Below are 17,535 nucleotides of genomic sequence, written 5' to 3'. Positions count from 1 at the left end.
TTGCCTCTAGACTCCACAGCGTTTTAGTTTCTGGACGCAGCAGGGTGCAACCATCATCTCCTATCTGCTGCTCAGCAGCTGTGTGCCAGGAGAACCTGCAGCCCCCACTCAGGGATGTTCCCCATCACCATCAGCACGCCAAACAGAAGCGTGTGCAGACCACAGCACAATGCTGCAGCTTGTGGCTTCTTGTGGAAGTCTGACAGACTGCAGTCAGGAGGGTTAAATGGTAAGGATGGCACCAGCATCAAAATGTGTTGCTAAAAAACAAACTTATAGAATGGTTTGGGTTGGAAGGGACTTTTAAGATCATCTAGCTCCAACCCCCCTGCTATAGGCAGGGACACCTCCCTCAAGACCAGGTTGCCCACAGCCCCATGCAGCCTGGCCTTGAATGCTTCCACAGTGGAAGCATCCACAGCCTCACTGGGGAATCTGTTCCAGACTCTCATCACCCTCACAGCAAAGAATTTCTTCCTAATATCTAGTATAAACCTACCCTCCTGCAGTTTAAAGCCATTTCCCCTTGTCCTTTTGCTACATGCCCTTATAAAATAAGTCCCTACCCAAAATGTATCCTCCAGCTCTCCATCTTTCCATGTGGCCAGCATCTGAATATATTGCAGGCTCATTTCTGTTCCTCCACCAAGCAGTGCCACAGCCCCACTGAACACACCAGTATTTTCCAAACTAGGAAAGTTTACAGTTTGCAGTTTTAGAATTAGATAATGTTCGCACCGACTTACTTCCAAGCAAGACCTGTTATCTGAAAGCCTTGTGCAACTTCTTTTTCTTTAGGCACTGACCATTAGCCATGCATACCAGATTCCTTCAGTAGTTAACAGCAAATAGCTCCAGTAAATTGCACCAGTCAAATGTAACACTGGGGTATATTTGTGTTAAGATTGCAGGAATGTTTGCATTAGGCATCAGCCCAATGGGAATGGCTCTTTAGCAACATCAGATTACTGCAGAGTTGTGCACCAGTGACTGCAATTTAGATGACAAAAGATTTGCCCAGAAGAATTCAATAGGAGAAATGAGCACTCTGTGGGCTGGAGCTGTGGAACGCCACAATTTAGCTACAGATTGTGCAATTTTCAGGGACAAAACAGGCCACTTCAGTGCTGCTGAACAACCGCAGTCACTTGAAGCAACACCATCTTCTAGGAGTTTAATGACGAAGGCTCAACTGCAGCTTAAAGAAGTGCTATAATTACACTCTATTTGGAAGTTTGAAGAATGTTTACTGGGACGTTTTCTCCCACTGCTACAAACGGCAGCTTAAACTCTCCTCATTAACAGCACCATAGTTATAGAATCATACAATCATAGAATGGCTTGGGTTGGAAGGGACCTCAAAAATCATCTAGTTCCAACTCCCTGCCATGGGCATGTTTTCTAACCACTAGATCAGACTGCCCAGGAGCCCATCAAGCCTGGCCTTGAATGCCTCCAGCGATGGAAGGCAGAGTAGAGGGGGACAATCACTTCCCTCCCTCTCCCTGCTGGACACTCTTCTGTTGGTGCCGCCTAGGATACCATTGGCCTTCCAGGCTGCAAGAGTGCAGTCCTTTATCGATGGAAAGGGAAGAGGTTTGGTTGTTATTGCTGGATTGTTCTGGGGTTGGTTTTGGCTCTACATGACCCCTGTCATGCGAAAGGCGCACTGGACCTCATCACAAAAAGAAAGTAACCGGAGTCATGTCTGCAGCATATGCAACCTCACCCCTCATCCTCCCTAACAGAAAACTAATGCATGACACCTGGGGAAGGAGAGGCACTGGGTTTACATTTCTCTAAGGCTGCTTTCTGTTCCTTTGACCTATCAGTGAGCTTAACACCATCCTGAACATTGCCCACTACAGGAAGAGCCTGCTGGGTGCATCTATTCTACTACTCCTACTTCATACTCCAAACAGTACCAGCTTTCAAATTGTTTGCAATGACTGCATGGCAACCACAGCACAATTACCACCACCAGTAAGTGCACTCTGGGCTGATCTGTTTCCGAAGGCAGCTTGCTTTGAAGCTGAGCTGCCTGGGTCACGCAGTCACGCTGGCTTTGGGGATGTAGCTGTGGAGCAGCTATCTGGCTATCTGGAGCCTGAAAACTGTGGGATGTGGGCTTGCTTTTTTAAAATTACTTATGTTTTACAGAGAGAACACTTCAGGCAATTTCAATGCATCTGGAAATAAGGTCTTCACTAACAAGGCAGTTTTGATGTCCAAAATTTTGATCAACTTCCCACTGACTTCAGCAGAAACAGGATCCATGGCTGCTTCTTACATTTAAGCTTTTTTAGTCATTGTCTAACCACCAAGTTTTGTAGTCATTCCAGGTCCACATCTTCAGAGAGGGATAAAATACTCAGGAGGAAAGAGATGTCTCTATTTTGTACATACCTCACTACTATCCTCTTGAATCCTCCTCGAAACAAGGAGTAAAGCATGACTGTAAAACCGAAAGTTGCCCCATGTCCTGCCTTCTTCCCCTAAAGACTACATTTCAAATGGACAGTGTTCTTCAGACTGCGATTCCGTGATTTTAAAAGTTGCCAGTACAGAACACGAACACACAAGAAAACAGCCTCGTTATTATTTTTTTAAAAACAAAAACAAAAACCAGCTTTTGCTACTGGATAGGCAGGAGGTGCCCTTTTACACCCACTATCTTCATCTTTCAAGCTACCGCTTGAAACTTCCTGCCAATATTTTGGGATCCTACCCAATCCAAAGGTTATGTTTGCACAGTTGTTGCAGAAGCAGGGCAAGGAAACCAAGGTAGCACTTATTTTGGGGGGTCCTCTTTGTTTGCTGTATGTGACGCAGCAGCAGCTTGCTGCCACACCAGAGCTTGTCTTCAAAAGATCCCCCTGTAGCAGATTCTCACAAAATACTATTTGAAAACAACTGGCCTCACAAAGTCAGAGCATTTCTTTCAGGAGAGGTTTTGTGCTTCTGGGAGCAATCCAGCAATCAGCAGTAATCTATACCTATATAATTTCTCCTTTTATTATTATGCCGCTTCTGCTTTCCTTTTGACACAAGCACTCAGGCACAGAGCAAGCTGCTGTGCCCTCCAGGCAGCACAGGAACCACACACTCCCAGTACTGCCAAAAGAAACCTGCTTGTGGTGGGGCGACTGGAGCAAGCACCAATGTGCTGTGTCAGTAAGGGGGTATTAAAAGATACCTTAATACCAAAGGGTTAATACACCTAATACAGGCTAATCTTCTCAAATTTTTGGGTTCCTTCCCCGTTTAACATGGTGATAAACCTCAAAGATACACAAAATATAAATTAACAGAACAAGTAAAGCCACACCTTCATGCAGCTCCAACAGCTGAAGGGAAAGAAGCCACAGAAAGTTGTCCCAGACATTGCTGAACCTGACTTAAAACAGAGTATGGACAAGCACAGATCTACTAAGATCTAGATCCCAGAAGAACTGGAGGTGACCACAATCACTCGTCACCACGCCCCTGTGATAAATGAGCATACCCGTGACTGCTAGAGCAGTGGGAAACACCATCACATGCCCAGAGTCCAGTCTGAGGGCTGGTCTACAGAGCAAAGTCCAAGTGTCCATGCACTTGTATTCTCTTCCAGGACTAAAGTCTAGGTAATCCTGCAATGTACATTGCTGAGAGTACTGTGTATTTTCACATTACTTTCCTATTGTTTAAAACAAGAGGAAAAGAAGTCCAGAACACCACCCAATAGATTTATCCATGCCCACTGAATCCTCCCTCTCCTGAAAACTTCACCCAGCAGGCTCAGTCAGCATCCACAGCTGCCTTGGGAAGGACATGGCAAGCCACGAAGGCAAAGCCATGCTCTTCCTCTTGGAGGTTTTCAAGAAAAGCGTAAATAGGGCACTTAAGGACATGGCTTAGTGGACACAGTGGTGGTGGGTCAATGGTTGGACCAAACGATCTTAGTGGCCTTTTCCAAAACCTTAATGATTCTATGATTCAAGGGCAGAAGAAGCTTAGATAACAGGCGCTGTTAGATGAGTATGCTCGCCTGAAGCACTGAACAACATCCAGTTTGGTCATTTTCAGTCTCAGCAGTCACTTTCATTAGTACACCTGAAATCACAACATAAAAGCTATCAGTTTTTAAATCAAAGTATCTCCAGCTACTCCTGTGTATCTCCGTCCTTATCAAGAGGCATCTGGGAAGATGCGGGCAGTTCAAAAGGCTACATTTCGACACATGCTAATCACTCTGCTCCAAAAGTCCAGGAGGGTAGATGCCAACACACAGTCTTTTTACTAAAATCTAGCATGATAAACTAAGTCATTCTCAAACAAAATGCAACACCGTACCTCCCAAAAATAGCTACGAAGAAAGGAGGAAGGAAAACAGCCAGTCTCAGGGCAGACAAACTCAACATGCACTCGCAGGTACCAAGCTTTCCCTTGCTTTGTCTCAGCAAGCGTTCCCATCTGGCAGTTTTGGAAGCCAAAAGACTCGTTCACAACTTCCTCATGTCAGAAGTGTGCTGCGAGGTACGAGGAGCTCCCCTGTACCCTTGCTTGCCAGAGGATTTATAGGGGTTTCTCCTGGAGCAAGCTTTGTTTCAGCACAGCCTCAGGCTCTTTGATCACTCAAGGTAATCTCCAGAGGCCTTTTAACCGCCGCAGCCTGACAGCTGGGTAACTGAGCAATGACGGCAGTAGCTATGTCTATTCTGTGTGTTTGAGGCTGGTGCCAAAACCACTGTATCATACAATCGTGACTACTATATGCTACAGCTTCTCCAGAGTGCAGTTTGTCAGCCTTCTCACGTTTCATGAGAAATAGCTCCAGCAGCATGCCTAATTCCTAGCCTAAGCGCATTCATGGTCAGCTAATAGTTACTTCTTGCTCATGCTAATGCAATTGCCATTTCATTTTGAAATTTAAATGTTTCCTCTCCCTGTCTAGTGCTTCCCTTCCTACACCACAGGAAAACGCTTGGAGAGGACCTTCTCACAATCCAGCTGTACCCACAACTTCTTGCGTCCCCCTATGGCTTCCCCATGCCCCCGCACTCCTACAGGAGCCCTTCTCTGCTCATACTCTTCCCTGAGCCCAGCACGGCTGAGCAGGGTTAACAAAGGCTGAACAGAACATTCCCGCAATCTTCACAACCACAACCAGGAATATTCTCTCCAAGAAACAGGGATTTGTTTTCATACTCCCCACTACTCTTTTTCCTGCTCTCTAAAGAGTCCCATGCAGGAAGGTCTTTAAGGATACCTCTTCGACCTAAAAGGACACTATTAACTCCTATGAATAGCTTCAACACAAAGGCACTGAGACACAGAGAGTAAGCACAGCTTCCTTTGTTCATGCCTTCCCAAGATCCAGAATTCAACACCTTATCACCCAGTGGTTTCCCACTTTCGTTTCTGAGGTGCAGGTTTCCAAAGGTCAGCATAAAATACAGCATCAGGACATTACATGTGCTCCACTGTGCCTAAAAACCAGTAACCTCAATGTTCCCACCATAGTAAGTCCTTCAGTTTAATTGCTCCTACTCTTAATTCAAAGTACCCTCAGTAGTGCTGTAGAATATACCAACCATGAAAATCATGGAAAACCACAGAAAAAGGAGAAGGGAAAGAAAAACAAGAGACCTCGCACACAGAGCATACTTGTGGGCCCAGGAAACTCAAAACCATGCTCACCAGGCTGTGGTCATTAACTTTTTTTTTTAAATGGTTTTTCTGCTGACAGTAGGAAAAAACACCATGCCTCTCCTCATTGACTGTATTTGGGAACTGAAGAAATCTACAGCAAGAAATTCCCACAGTGCAGTACCATCAACTCTTCCGCTATTCAGCATAGATACCTCACAGCTATTCCCTCTTTCTCCTTCCTATACACTTCTTTCTTCCTGGTATCTTTGTTTTTCTGCGTCTTGCAGCTGAGCAGGGGACTGGATAAGTCATCTTCATCTGTAAAAGCAGCTTTTGAGACTCCATTTCTCCCACGAAAATGCTTCCAGCACCACAGTGACTCTACCAGCAGAACTGAAATGTAGCTAGAAATGTAGAGAAGCTTGCTTGCCGCGACCAAATGGGAAATTTCCCAGTAACATGGAGCTAGAAAAGAAAAACACTAACACTGTCCATGTGGTTATGCCCTTAGCTCTTTGCCTGTAAAAAGAATTTGGATAGTTCTAGCCCTCCATTTGGATGACACATTAGTCAAAAGTCTCAGGTCTGTAGGCAACCCTTTAAGACTCCACAGTTACTTAAAATTGAGATAAGCAAAAGTGAGATAAGCTGCTTGGTTTTACAACAGGGTTCTTCAAACCCAGAGCAAAGCATCAAAAATGGCAGGAGTCGCTGGAAATGGCCACGCGTACCATAAAAGCACATTCCAGCACTGCTCAAACAGCCCATCCCAGGCTGGGCCAGTCCCTGAGGAGCACACTGCACAGTCCACAGCCACCAGATACAACATGGGACTGCAGGAGTGCGATGTGCCCGAGGCCTGAGGAGGATGGGGTGAGGCCACCCAGTTAGAGAAAAAACAGCTCAGCAGAAGACCTAGGTCAAATGTGGCTAGAAAGCATGGAAAAGAGTTAGTGCCCCCACTGAAGGATGGAAGCTGGGAAGCGCAGAGTGGGTCACACAAAATCCTTCTTTACTGACGTGATAAGCAGAAAGGCTTCTCCTGTTCAAAGAGGAAAGCACCTACTATACCTCTTTTATGTAGTTATATATATGTGAAGGCACACAGAAAGGTTTGGAGAACCTCACCTTCTTGTCCCTCAGCACTGTCCCCCGAAACAGGGGCTGTCCGTCAGCAAGAAGAGGAGATCCTGCCCTCCACGCTCTGCTCAGACAATGAAGTCTGGAGTTCTACACAGCGAAAGAGCAAAGCTTTCAGAGCCTATAAGCAAAATGGGACACAACTGCAATGGGTGAATGCTTTGAGACTGCAGCCTATGTCAAGACAGATGCTGAGACCCACTACGAAAGACTCCCAGACCTGTGCAATTCTGGTACTCTCTGCAGCAGATACAACAAAGAGCCACAGCCCTTCCCAATGCCCCATCAGCACAAAAGAAAAACCTTTACTTTTATTTTCTTTTTCACTCTGGGTATGGCAAAACAAAAGAAAACCAATGCTATTCTTTACTGCTTCCTTATGACAAAGCACGCCTTGGTGCTAGTTTATACATCAGAAATCAGGCTCTGCTTTCCTTCTTTCTGGAGGACGTGAATGGCGAGGTTACATAAGGGTGTAACCAGAGCTGTTACTTCCTTTCCCAGCTGAAGAGAAAAAGCTGTGGATCAGGTTACAGACTCAAGGGCCGGACATCACTACTGCAGCCTTCCAAATTCTGCCCATAATCCCCAACAGACAGGAGAAGCTGCTTAGATACCTTTTACTACAACGTAAAAAGGCTCTGAGAATGCAAAAGATTATGTATATGGTTATTAGGGATGGAAAGAAAGAAAGAAAAAAGGAAGTCTATATTTTTGTCTTTCATCAAACTCAGGAAATTCCCCAAGCCTGAAGCATACAATCACTCAAGTCACCGTTTTCCATTTCTGTTTGCTCTTCATTAGCACAATAAAAAGGATGAATGAAACATACTGGAGGTGTTCAAGGAACATGTAGACGTGGTACTGAGGGACATCATTTAGTGGGAAATATCGGTGGTAGATGGACAGTTGGACAAAATGATCTCGGAGATCTTTTCCAACTTTGGTGAATCTATGACGCTATAAGGTAAGATGTACAGGAGAGCCCAGCATACAAGCAGCACTAAGCAAACAGTAGCATACTACACACCAGTAGTGTTTAACAGAAGCTGAGGTGTTCATGTTCGCCCCAGCCATGGCCACACCGAGCATGCGGGAGGAGGCAAGGCGGTGCCCAGAGGGGCCACGGCAGCACCGAGCTGCTCTCCAGCCCAAGCTTCTGCTAGGGCTGCTGCCGAAGGAAGATGAGATCAGAATCCTGCAGGAGGAATTTCTGTTCCCACAGAGCTCAGAGGAACCGGATGATCTCAGAGGATCATGTGAAGAAAGTCCATGACACTTCCATGAGGCAGAGTATCTTCAGAGCATTGCCAGCAGTTTCTTAAGAGCATACAGTGGGAAAAATTAATGGCTTTGCTTATGTTTCCAATTTCTCTCCCACTTCCTCCTCCCATTTGCCAGACTCCGTTTTCCCTTCCCCCAGCAGCACGGGTAGGCTCTCAGCACACATCTGCCCTTCTGAAGAGAAGCACAGAGAGCCTTGCACAGCAGCTGAAGGGCTAACACGCGTCGTCCAACTCAACTCCGTGCACCGGCGTTGTTCTCGTGCAGAGTTCCTCCCTACAGATAGGACTTAAGTTCTGACAAAAAAACACATCTCTCTATATACAGATAAATAAAAAGGCAAGTTTCTGCGATCTAAGATGCTATAAGGAGTTCCTTCACCTCTGCCTCAAGCCCTTACACCGCCCACCCAGTGCAGCACCCCACACCATGCAGGTGTTCTCTCAGTCATCCGTCCCTAAGGATGGGAGGGAGCTGGCGGTGCCCCACAATGCCAACATTTGCAAACGCTGGCACGAGCGGTGACCACTGCACGCCTCTGTCAGAACAATGGGCACGGCCCAGCCGTGGCACTCGGCGCAGACGCACGCTGCGGGCGCTGCTTGGAGCGCCACGTTAAAGGTGTTTAGAACCAGGCTGGGACGGCTGGAAACAAAAGCACGTGTGACAACATCGATAACGCTAACACATTAGAAAGCAGCCGAGCTCCGGACTCTAGCAGATGGGTCCGACTCCTCCTGCCCTAACACCGCACGCTTTGGGGGAAAGCCATGTTTTAGGCACAGGGCTTGACAAAGTGATAATTCATCCGGGGAAAGACGGGCAGCTTGCTGCCAGCCTTCATTCACAATTAACAATGGGACAGCCGGACACGGGAACCTCATGATTCAACACAAAAACTGCACCGTCAGCCATTTTACCTTGACCTTTACGTTCCCCAGCGGTAATTTCTAACCGAGCTGCATTCTGGACAACCAGTTACACTAACGCAAGTCGAAAGAGCGGCAAGCTTTTATCTCATTCCCTTCAATCACCTCCACCCTTCGGAGCGGTCCCGGCAGGCACGCAGAGCCCCTGACCCGCGCCGCTCGTATCGCGGAAGGGCGAGCCGCCCCGGAGCCGCGTGCAGCGCGCACTACTGTCCCGAACGCCGCGGCCGCGCTCCTCCCGCCCGGGGATGCGCTCGGCGAGGCTGCAGCGAGCCCCGGAGCTCCGCTTTCCGCTCCCCTCCCCGCATCCCCGCCGCTCGTTTGAATGGAGCGAAGCCACGCTCCCGCGGCAGTGACTCCAGGCGGGAGGAAGCAGATGCCGCGGTCCCCCTTGAAGCAGCAAGCCCCATCCCACCTCTGCCTGCGGCCCCCCCGCTCCCAGTCCCGCCGCAGCTCCGCGCCCCGTACCTCGGCAGCCCCGGCGCCTCCCGCCCCGACACCGCCCGGCAGCAGGAGCAGGGACCGGGAGCGGTCCGGCCCCGCCCCGGCCCGCCCCGCCCGGCCCGGCCCGGCCCCGGCCCGCGAGGGGCGGAGGCGGCGGTCCCGGGCAGGGAACGGGCGGGGCGGGCTCGCAGCGCCGCCCGGCGGGCACAGCGCCTGCCCCGGGGCTGCGGGCCGTGCTGGGAGCCGGTGAGTAGGGAGACTCTTTTCCCTTGAAACACTTCCCGTGCTGCAGTGTAGGAACATACATTCAGTTTCGTCCCCGTTGTGAAAGAAGATATCTCATTACCTGCGCTTCCTCGGGGGCAATTCTCACTCTTTACTTAGCAGCTATCGCTGTATCTTACACTTCGGTCTGTCCTGCCTTTGTAAGAAATGTTGATCCTGAGACCAATTTTTTCCTTTCCTTAAAGCAAGTCAGTGCAATATGAAGGCTACAACACAACTCCAGCTTGGACTTTTTTTGTCCTTTTCACTCCATCTGCTGGACTACCAGAATTACTTATGCCCAGACATGCCCCTCCAGGTGAGCGACACTGCCCCTCTCTTGGAGCAGAACGGGTATTCTGAGGGGGCTGTAACACCTGGGGTAAAAGCATGGTCTTCCTAATCTTTCTTTCAGATACCAAGGATATGTACTGATTGACGTGAGGAGGAAGCTGAGTCAGCAGGAGTAACTGCTGGTTAGTGGGCACTGTGGTGATGGGTTGGTGGCTGGACTAGATGGTCTTAGAGGTCTTGTCCAACCTTACTGATTCTATGATTCTATGAACTCCCTCCCTCCCTCCAAAAAAATATAGCAAATCCTTGACAGAACTGCAACGCAATTTGGACATCCATGTTTCTAATCTCACTCTTAGCCGCAAGACCAAGCTTAGTCCTTGTTCCTGTACTCAATGACAAAATTCTGTATGCTCATGGAATGTCACAGCTATACCTCTGCTCTCAAGCAGTGGGACTGAGCGCACTCTGGAAGCCTTCAACACTTTCCAGCTCAAGCAAAAAACAGCACTCGTAAGACAAGAAATTTTGCTCTAAGACTGAGCGTAGTGATTTAGCAATAATAGTCTCTAACTTCTTCATTATGGAGAATGGCCATGGGTTTGAGCTCTATCTGAACAGCAGACATTCAACAAGCAATCTGAAGAACTGCAGTGCTATGACCAGCAAATGGGAAAGCGAGGACTCCCATCAACGCAGCTCATCCTTCACTCACCGGCGGCAAAACAAACTGCATTCAAGTTAGCATGAGCAAACAGCAGCTCTGTACCAGCTACATCTCCTTTGTGCTTTGGAAAGCGTAAGTTAATTCAGTGTGGAGATAGATCATCTGCTTTCTCTGACTGTGAATCTCACACAGGATTGTATTCCCACCTGTCAAAACACCGCCAACTTTCTATTTTGCTGTAATGCCTCTGCTTTCTGCCAAATAGAGTCTTTCCCTTTTTGTCTAGCAACAGCACTATGCCTTCAATTAGCATGTTATTTCTCTCCTTTGCAGCTAAGACCTATGTAGGGCAGTCCAAGCGTCTACACCTATAAGTTGGGAGAAGAGGTCAACCCAACTTGGATGTTTCATGCTAAAGGTCTTGTGATAGAGAAGGACCTCCTTGTACACAAAACACGTTTGGGACCCTCACAAAGGACTCCTGGAAAGGAGCCCTATGCCATCACTAGCACTAACGAGATCTTTATGTTAGCACAAACGAGTTACAATAGCAACATGTTAGAAACTTTGTTTCCACAGTTGTTGCCTTTAAATCATTCTTCAGTGTCAAACTACCCAAATGTCTCTGCTTTTCAGTTCAAGAGTAAGTGTATCCATTAAAATAAAGTACTAGAAGACAAACATCACTGCCGAAATATTTGCACTGCAATCTCTGGGCATACAGTGAAGCACAGCCTGAAAATATTTGCAGCAGAATAATTGTGGATAGACTTGTCCCATTCCATATGCTTGTCACAGAACTCTTTAATTTTATAATGCTTGCGTCTTTGTGGCTCCCCAAGCACAACATATGTTAGTTTAATGATAGAGTTGCACTACACTGAGATTTCTAACTGCGTGTAACCTCTATTTGTGGGGACCCTCCTTCCTACAAGCACATGAATGTGGCAATGATGTGGTTTTATGCTTTGTATGGTCATTTGATATCGAGCACTCTGGTTAAAAGGAAAATACTTTCTTGAATTATGGATATTAGACCAGGACTATTTTGGGGAATGCGATTACCCAGCAGAAGTGCTGGAACTGAACTGTAGTACATGTAAACTTACATTTGGAATTAAAACAAGTATATTATAACAATAAATATTGTTATGTGTGTCACAGATTGGGGCTTAATAAGTTGCTGGAGACTGGGAATGATCATTCCTGTGCGGTCATATGAAATGATGTGGGATTTCTCCAACATCACGACTTCTAACGAGGAGTTCTGCTTTACCATTATTTTTACTGCTCTTTGAAACAGGTCTCCTGTTTCCTCTAGGATTTGAAAAAGTGAAAGCTGGCAAATGAAAGCAACAAAAGACAGTGTTGCACAGTTTAAGCCAACAGAAGTATAAAGGAGAATGACCTGGGTCTTCAGCAGAAGGCTGTGAAATCTTAACAAAGATCTTATAAATATTAATACTGAACCTGGTGTAGACAATTACATATGAGGAAATTATTTTGCGTATGTTGCCATGAATTATGTATGATTCTCTCACCTTTCTGCTTTTCTTAGAGTTTAAACAGGAACTGACCATGCAAGCTGTGGCTTCAAAGCCTTTTGATCTCCAAGCAAAAGCAGGGGTGGATGGAGCATTCAGTCAGCCTCTTTGCTGGCTGCCCATCCTTCTGCAAATGGCAGGAACGATGAAAGCAGCGTAAATAACAGAGTGGAGCACAGCACGGAAAAATAAATGGCAGAAGAACTCAGAAAAAATAGTGCTGGAAGTTCCCTCCTCATCATTTTGTAAGGCCCAGAGCCTTCCACTTCCCCTGCTAGCTAAAGAAAAGAGATCAGCTTAGCTCGGGCACATAAGGACGGTTTTTCTTCCAACTTAATTGCAAGAAAAGCCTGTGGAAGGTAATGCAGATCTGAACACTGCCAGCATCAGAGTTCTTCCTACGTTCCCCAACCATTGACTACTCACTGGAGGTTATGCTTGTTTTGTACGCAGAGACATAGCAATTTCTTTGTTCTCCAGCTTTATTACAACACAGTGAACTCTTTAGGGGTGTGAGTTTTTGCCAACGAGAAGCAAATTAACAGCATGTGTTACGGTATGTTTCTGCTGCCATCACAGGTGAACACAGCACTTGTAAGAGATGCTATCTGCAGCCCTCTTAAAGCAATGACCTTGAATCTAGCCTCAGCTATGGCAGAGTGAGACAACCACAGCTCTACTGGAAGACACAGGGCTACAGTGATCTAAGTGGTGCCTCAGCCAAACCTTTAACTCCATCCAAATAGAAACACAGCACAGCAATGCAACCTTCCTCTGCACTGCCCTGTTAACTCGTCATCAGTGCAGCTACTCAGGCTATTCCACCACCTGGCTGAATCCAAGAACGTACTCCATTAAATGTCAGCAAACTAATCACTAGACTATCAAAATACAACTTATATGATCACTGCCAGCTTTCACTGGCTGTGTATGATGTAGCTAATCTCTGTCATCATTATCTCATGCAGTACATAGATTATCATTTTTAAACAAACAAAGTGTACACATTATAATAAAATCCTTCATACGTATGGTACAGAGCACCATGCATAGGTGATGCTATGCCACGTATTATCCAATAATAGGTATTACTAAATCATTTGCTTTCATTGATCTCACCAATAGATGATCACAGTCTGTTTTCTTCCAAACACCCTCTTTGTTATTTCATATCCACTCATCAAGGAATACCCTTATATTATGAGTTGCAAGAAATGTGGAGAGAGGCCGTAAACCAAAGTGCTGTGTCAACCTGCAAGGACCTGCAGAGTGCAGGACCGTGAGGTTCACTGGTTTGGGGGTATTACCCAGCAGTCCTGAGCTGTTCTAAAGGTCACAAATCCTGTGCATAAATAGAGATGTTGCCAAATAACCCTTGCTAAACTGACTGGCTACTTGCTTAGACAGCCCTGAACAAATATTAATTGAAACAATCCAGAGAGCACGTTATCTCTGAAGTAACCAAAGATATTCCGTTGACTTTGGTCTCAATTACTCAACAAGTTCCACACAGAAAAAGCACACTCATGAAAGAAGCCAATCTACTGCTTTAATATAAAACATAACTAGAAAGGGCTCATGCAGAACCCTATGATTTCTGCAATGACTCCCTTTAGGAAAGCACAACTCGGAGAAAGAAAACTGCTAGGAATCTGCTGTTTCATCTGCATCATTTGTCTGTGAGATCTGAATCATCTGCTTAACTGCTGAATTACTCATTCTGCCTTAAAATACGTTGAGAGAGAGATTCTGAGCAAAACAGATCAAAAGGCAGCCTTTCCTCCAGCACAGCACCCAGTGCAGGAGCCGGTCAAAAGTCATTGCCTTTGTTCTTCATAGAATACAAGGACCTGTCCTACCATACATCTTAGCAATACTGAGAAGCAGATGAAGCAGATGAGGAAAAAGGGTGCCTACCTCTCCTCTCTATCTATTTTGCTGCTTAGGCTTCTGCAAAATGAATAAGAAGAGTCCAGATTAGTCAAAGTTACTTGTTGTTAAATCTAGCAGCTATATCAGCAAGAACAATGACACAAAACCTTGCAGTAACAGGATGCACAGTGAGGGTGTGAGGGTTGCTGCATCGTACTTTACAGGGAACCATTCTGTTTAATGGTTTAGCATCTGCTAAGCGTGCTGTCAAAGTCGGTGATGTGTTGGCAACAGCGGAGAATTGTTGAAGCACAGGACCACAAGCAACATGAAAAAGCAACGGAGAAGCAGATGCTGAGGACTCATATGCTATTCAAGCCCTTGAAAAGGGCACTCGTGACAAGAAAGCTCCTGTGATTCAATTCAAGGACTTTGCATCTGGAACAAAATACTTTTTCCAGGGTGCCATGGTGCATGAAGTGGAGCTAGTAACTTTACAAGGATAGCACACTCCAGAAGGCTGGATTCTTTACTGCAAACAAAGCTGGTAGACTTCAAGCAAAACTATGTAGGCTATAATGAATATTTTTGAATGTAGGGAGAAAAATGAACGGCTTGAGTCCAGAAACTCTCTCTGCCTACGTACAGAACTAAGTCTGTAGGAGATCCTTATTCAGCAAGTTTCCTACAAAAGACATTAATTTACATTTTCTTGTTTAAACAACTTTCTCCATGTGAGAAATTCCAGCAGACACAGGCTCAGAGGAATGAATGAGTGCTGCAAAGAATTCCATACATCGCACATATATACTTGTGAATGCTGCCATTTTGAGGTCTCAAAAGATGATGAGGAAAATGCAGATTTGTCAGAGCAGACACCAGGACATCAGTCCCTGTTAGTCTGCAGCTGCTCTACTCCTGACAGTGCTGTTTGAGATACGTGAGGTCCTAAATGAGCTCAGATGAAAGGAAAGGTTTCTTTTAATTGCCATCACTGTTAATGAACAACTCAGTCCTGTTCAAACATCCAGACTGTGATATGGGTGAGCGTCTCAGTTTATCATGTCCTCAATCTTTTGAACAGCTAGATTTTATTTGCTAAGCAGTGGTTGGTCCAAAAGGAATGAGCTTACCCTCAGAGGGACTGGCTGAACTCGAGGTCTGGACTTTAGATAACAAAATGTTCAGGATTTGATGCAATTTTGCCTCAGCTACCTTTGCTGAGCTTTGGGCTGCCCTTGCAAACCCAGCAACTAAAGCAAACTGCCCTGGAACCCTCCTGCAAAATAGAAAGGCATGTTCTCATTCCAAAAGGCTTTTACTTGGTGGTTCTGTGTCTACAAGTAAAACAGAAATGCTGAATCTTTGTGCTAAAAGGAAAAAAGCAAACACAAATGGACACGCTAGCGTTAGCTATGGTTTTCTATTTTCTATGCAATTAGAATAGCCATGAGGAATAATTAAACAATGACAACATGTACTCCACATACTGTTGCATAATAGCTTCTCATGAATTTATTAATCAACATATCGCTGCTGAAATATTCAATATGTTACTCTGGGGCTTCCCGCTCCTGCCCCAGGGCTGAACTCCTTTCCTATTGCTCTGGCTCACTCAGCATCACTACTATTGATGTTTTCAGTAATACTGCAGTTTTATCCTTGAGATTTTTGAAGAAAAAATGTTGTGACAAAGTGCCAACTGAGATGTCTAGCTGCCTGCAGAAACAAAGGCCCATCTTCTGCAAGCAAGATTGAACTAATTCAAGGGTAAGTGCTCTCTTACTTGCCAGTAGTATTCATTTAGTCCCTGACATCCTTTCCAACAGGAATGGAAGGGTTGCAACTGCTTCTGCAGCATCATTCATTTCAGCCCCTGCTGCAACAAAGCCTTTAGGAAATTTAGCGGAATTTCATCATAGAATCATAGAATCCTTAGAGTTGGAAGGAACCTCTGAAGGCCATTTAGTCCAACTCCTCTGCAATGCACAGGGACACCACAGGTAGATCAGGTTGCCCAGGGCCTGATCCAGCCTTGCTTTGAAAGTCTCCAGGGACGGGGCATCAACCACATCTCTGGGCAACCTGTCCCAGCGCCTCACTGCCCCCACTGTAAAAGACTTTTTCCTTATATCCAACCTACATCTGCCCTCTTTGAGCTTGATGCCATTTCCCCTTGTTCTATCACCAGAGACCCTGCTAAGGAGTCTGTCCCCTTCTGTGGCTCCCCTTTAATTTGCGCTCAGCAAATAATTTCTTTTCTGGAAATCATGTTGTAAGACTGAAACTTTACCAGTATTGGGTGGAGGGGCCTTCATCTTTGAGCGTGATCATGCAGCTGAACTACTACTTCCTCTGGGAAGTCTGGTGTAGTCTTGTCTTACCAATAAATTAAAAAATAAATAACTAATACTAAACACTGACGTTAGACTTATATTTTTTCAGTTGGCACTTACTGATAAAGAATAAAAACAAAATACCTTAAACTAAATTTAAAATTAAACAAACACAAGTGTCAAATATTTTCTTCTTACAGAGCTAGAATATGTGATATTCTCTTTCTTCAGTATACTGTTCCTAAAAAAGCAAGTATTACATATTCCAGTCCCACAGGGCACCAAACGCAGACATCTCCTGAGCAAACAAAATAAGTTACTCAGTGTAATGTAACTATAAAGACAAGAATATGAGATTATAAGAAAACATCCTCTACACAGCTGTAAGCACTAGCTGCAAGGCTTAGCATTCATCACCACAACTTCTTTCTGCTGAGCTTACTCTGATCCCTCCCTTTCACACTGCTAAAGCAAGCAGGTTTTTTCCATCACTATGGAACTTCCATGCACTGCTTTCGCAGAGAGGAAGAGATACCTAAATGAGTCAGAAAGCCCCTCAAAGTCTGTCAAAATGAACACTGGATCATGCATCTCTTGTTTGAAAGTTTGACACTCCCCCAAAAAACCAAGAACCTCAGAAGTGCTAAAAGCCTGGGGAATTTCTGCTTTGGCAGGCCTAGAGTGAAGTATTAGCCAAACACATTGCTACTGGCATCCAGTCTTGGAAATTTTAACCCAGCAAAACCATAGCTTGCTTCAGTATAAGTAAAACAGATGCTCAAAGTGGGGATTGCCAAGCTAAGTCAAGAAATTACACACAATATATTTGAACAATCAAAACGTCTTGAGTAATCAGGAGAGGTGGAAGTAGTATTTCTAGCTTTGAAACTAAATCAGGAAAATTGAAAACATTACACATAGCAGTAATTAGATGTCAATTTTCCCCCAGGCCCTAAAACAGTCAAAATGGACTAGTGCTATTAAATCTTGTGTTCTGTAGGACTTAATTTTTGCAAGCCATGTGCCTTTTGCAAGTCTCATGACATTTTACAAAGAATTGTAAGCCATCAGCCAAGTTCTGCATAACTGCATGCTATTTTCTCCAGAACACTGCTAGATATTTTGAT

General features: G+C 45.4%; 1 protein-coding gene and 1 long non-coding RNA gene across 9 annotated transcripts in view; one reads left to right on the top strand and one right to left on the bottom strand.

Moving 5' to 3' along the window:
* Positions 1-9,558, bottom strand: part of MYO1B (myosin IB) — a 97,076-nt gene extending 87,518 nt beyond the window's left edge. For 2 of the 8 annotated variants that reach the window (XM_021398166.1, XM_021398167.1), the window contains exon 1: positions 4,336-4,492. In XM_021398166.1, the coding sequence (XP_021253841.1) occupies positions 4,336-4,455 (120 nt within the window). In that variant the 5' untranslated portion in view covers positions 4,456-4,492. Of the gene's footprint in view, positions 1-566; positions 668-4,335; positions 4,493-9,455 lie in introns of those variants that run through there. The other 6 variants (XM_021398169.1, XM_021398170.1, XM_021398172.1 and 3 more) reach the window with 4 other exon arrangements.
* Positions 9,609-11,744, top strand: LOC110399462. Its single transcript, XR_002439216.1, has 4 exons — positions 9,609-9,677; positions 9,902-10,014; positions 10,111-10,171; positions 10,289-11,744. It is a non-coding gene; the product is annotated as an uncharacterized LOC110399462 (long non-coding RNA).

The sequence above is a fragment of the Numida meleagris genome, chromosome 5 (genome assembly GCF_002078875.1).
Source record: "Numida meleagris isolate 19003 breed g44 Domestic line chromosome 5, NumMel1.0, whole genome shotgun sequence".
Lineage (NCBI taxonomy): Eukaryota > Metazoa > Chordata > Aves > Galliformes > Numididae > Numida > Numida meleagris.
Note: the sequence above shows the minus strand (reverse complement) of the source record. Positions and strands in the feature narration are given on the sequence as shown.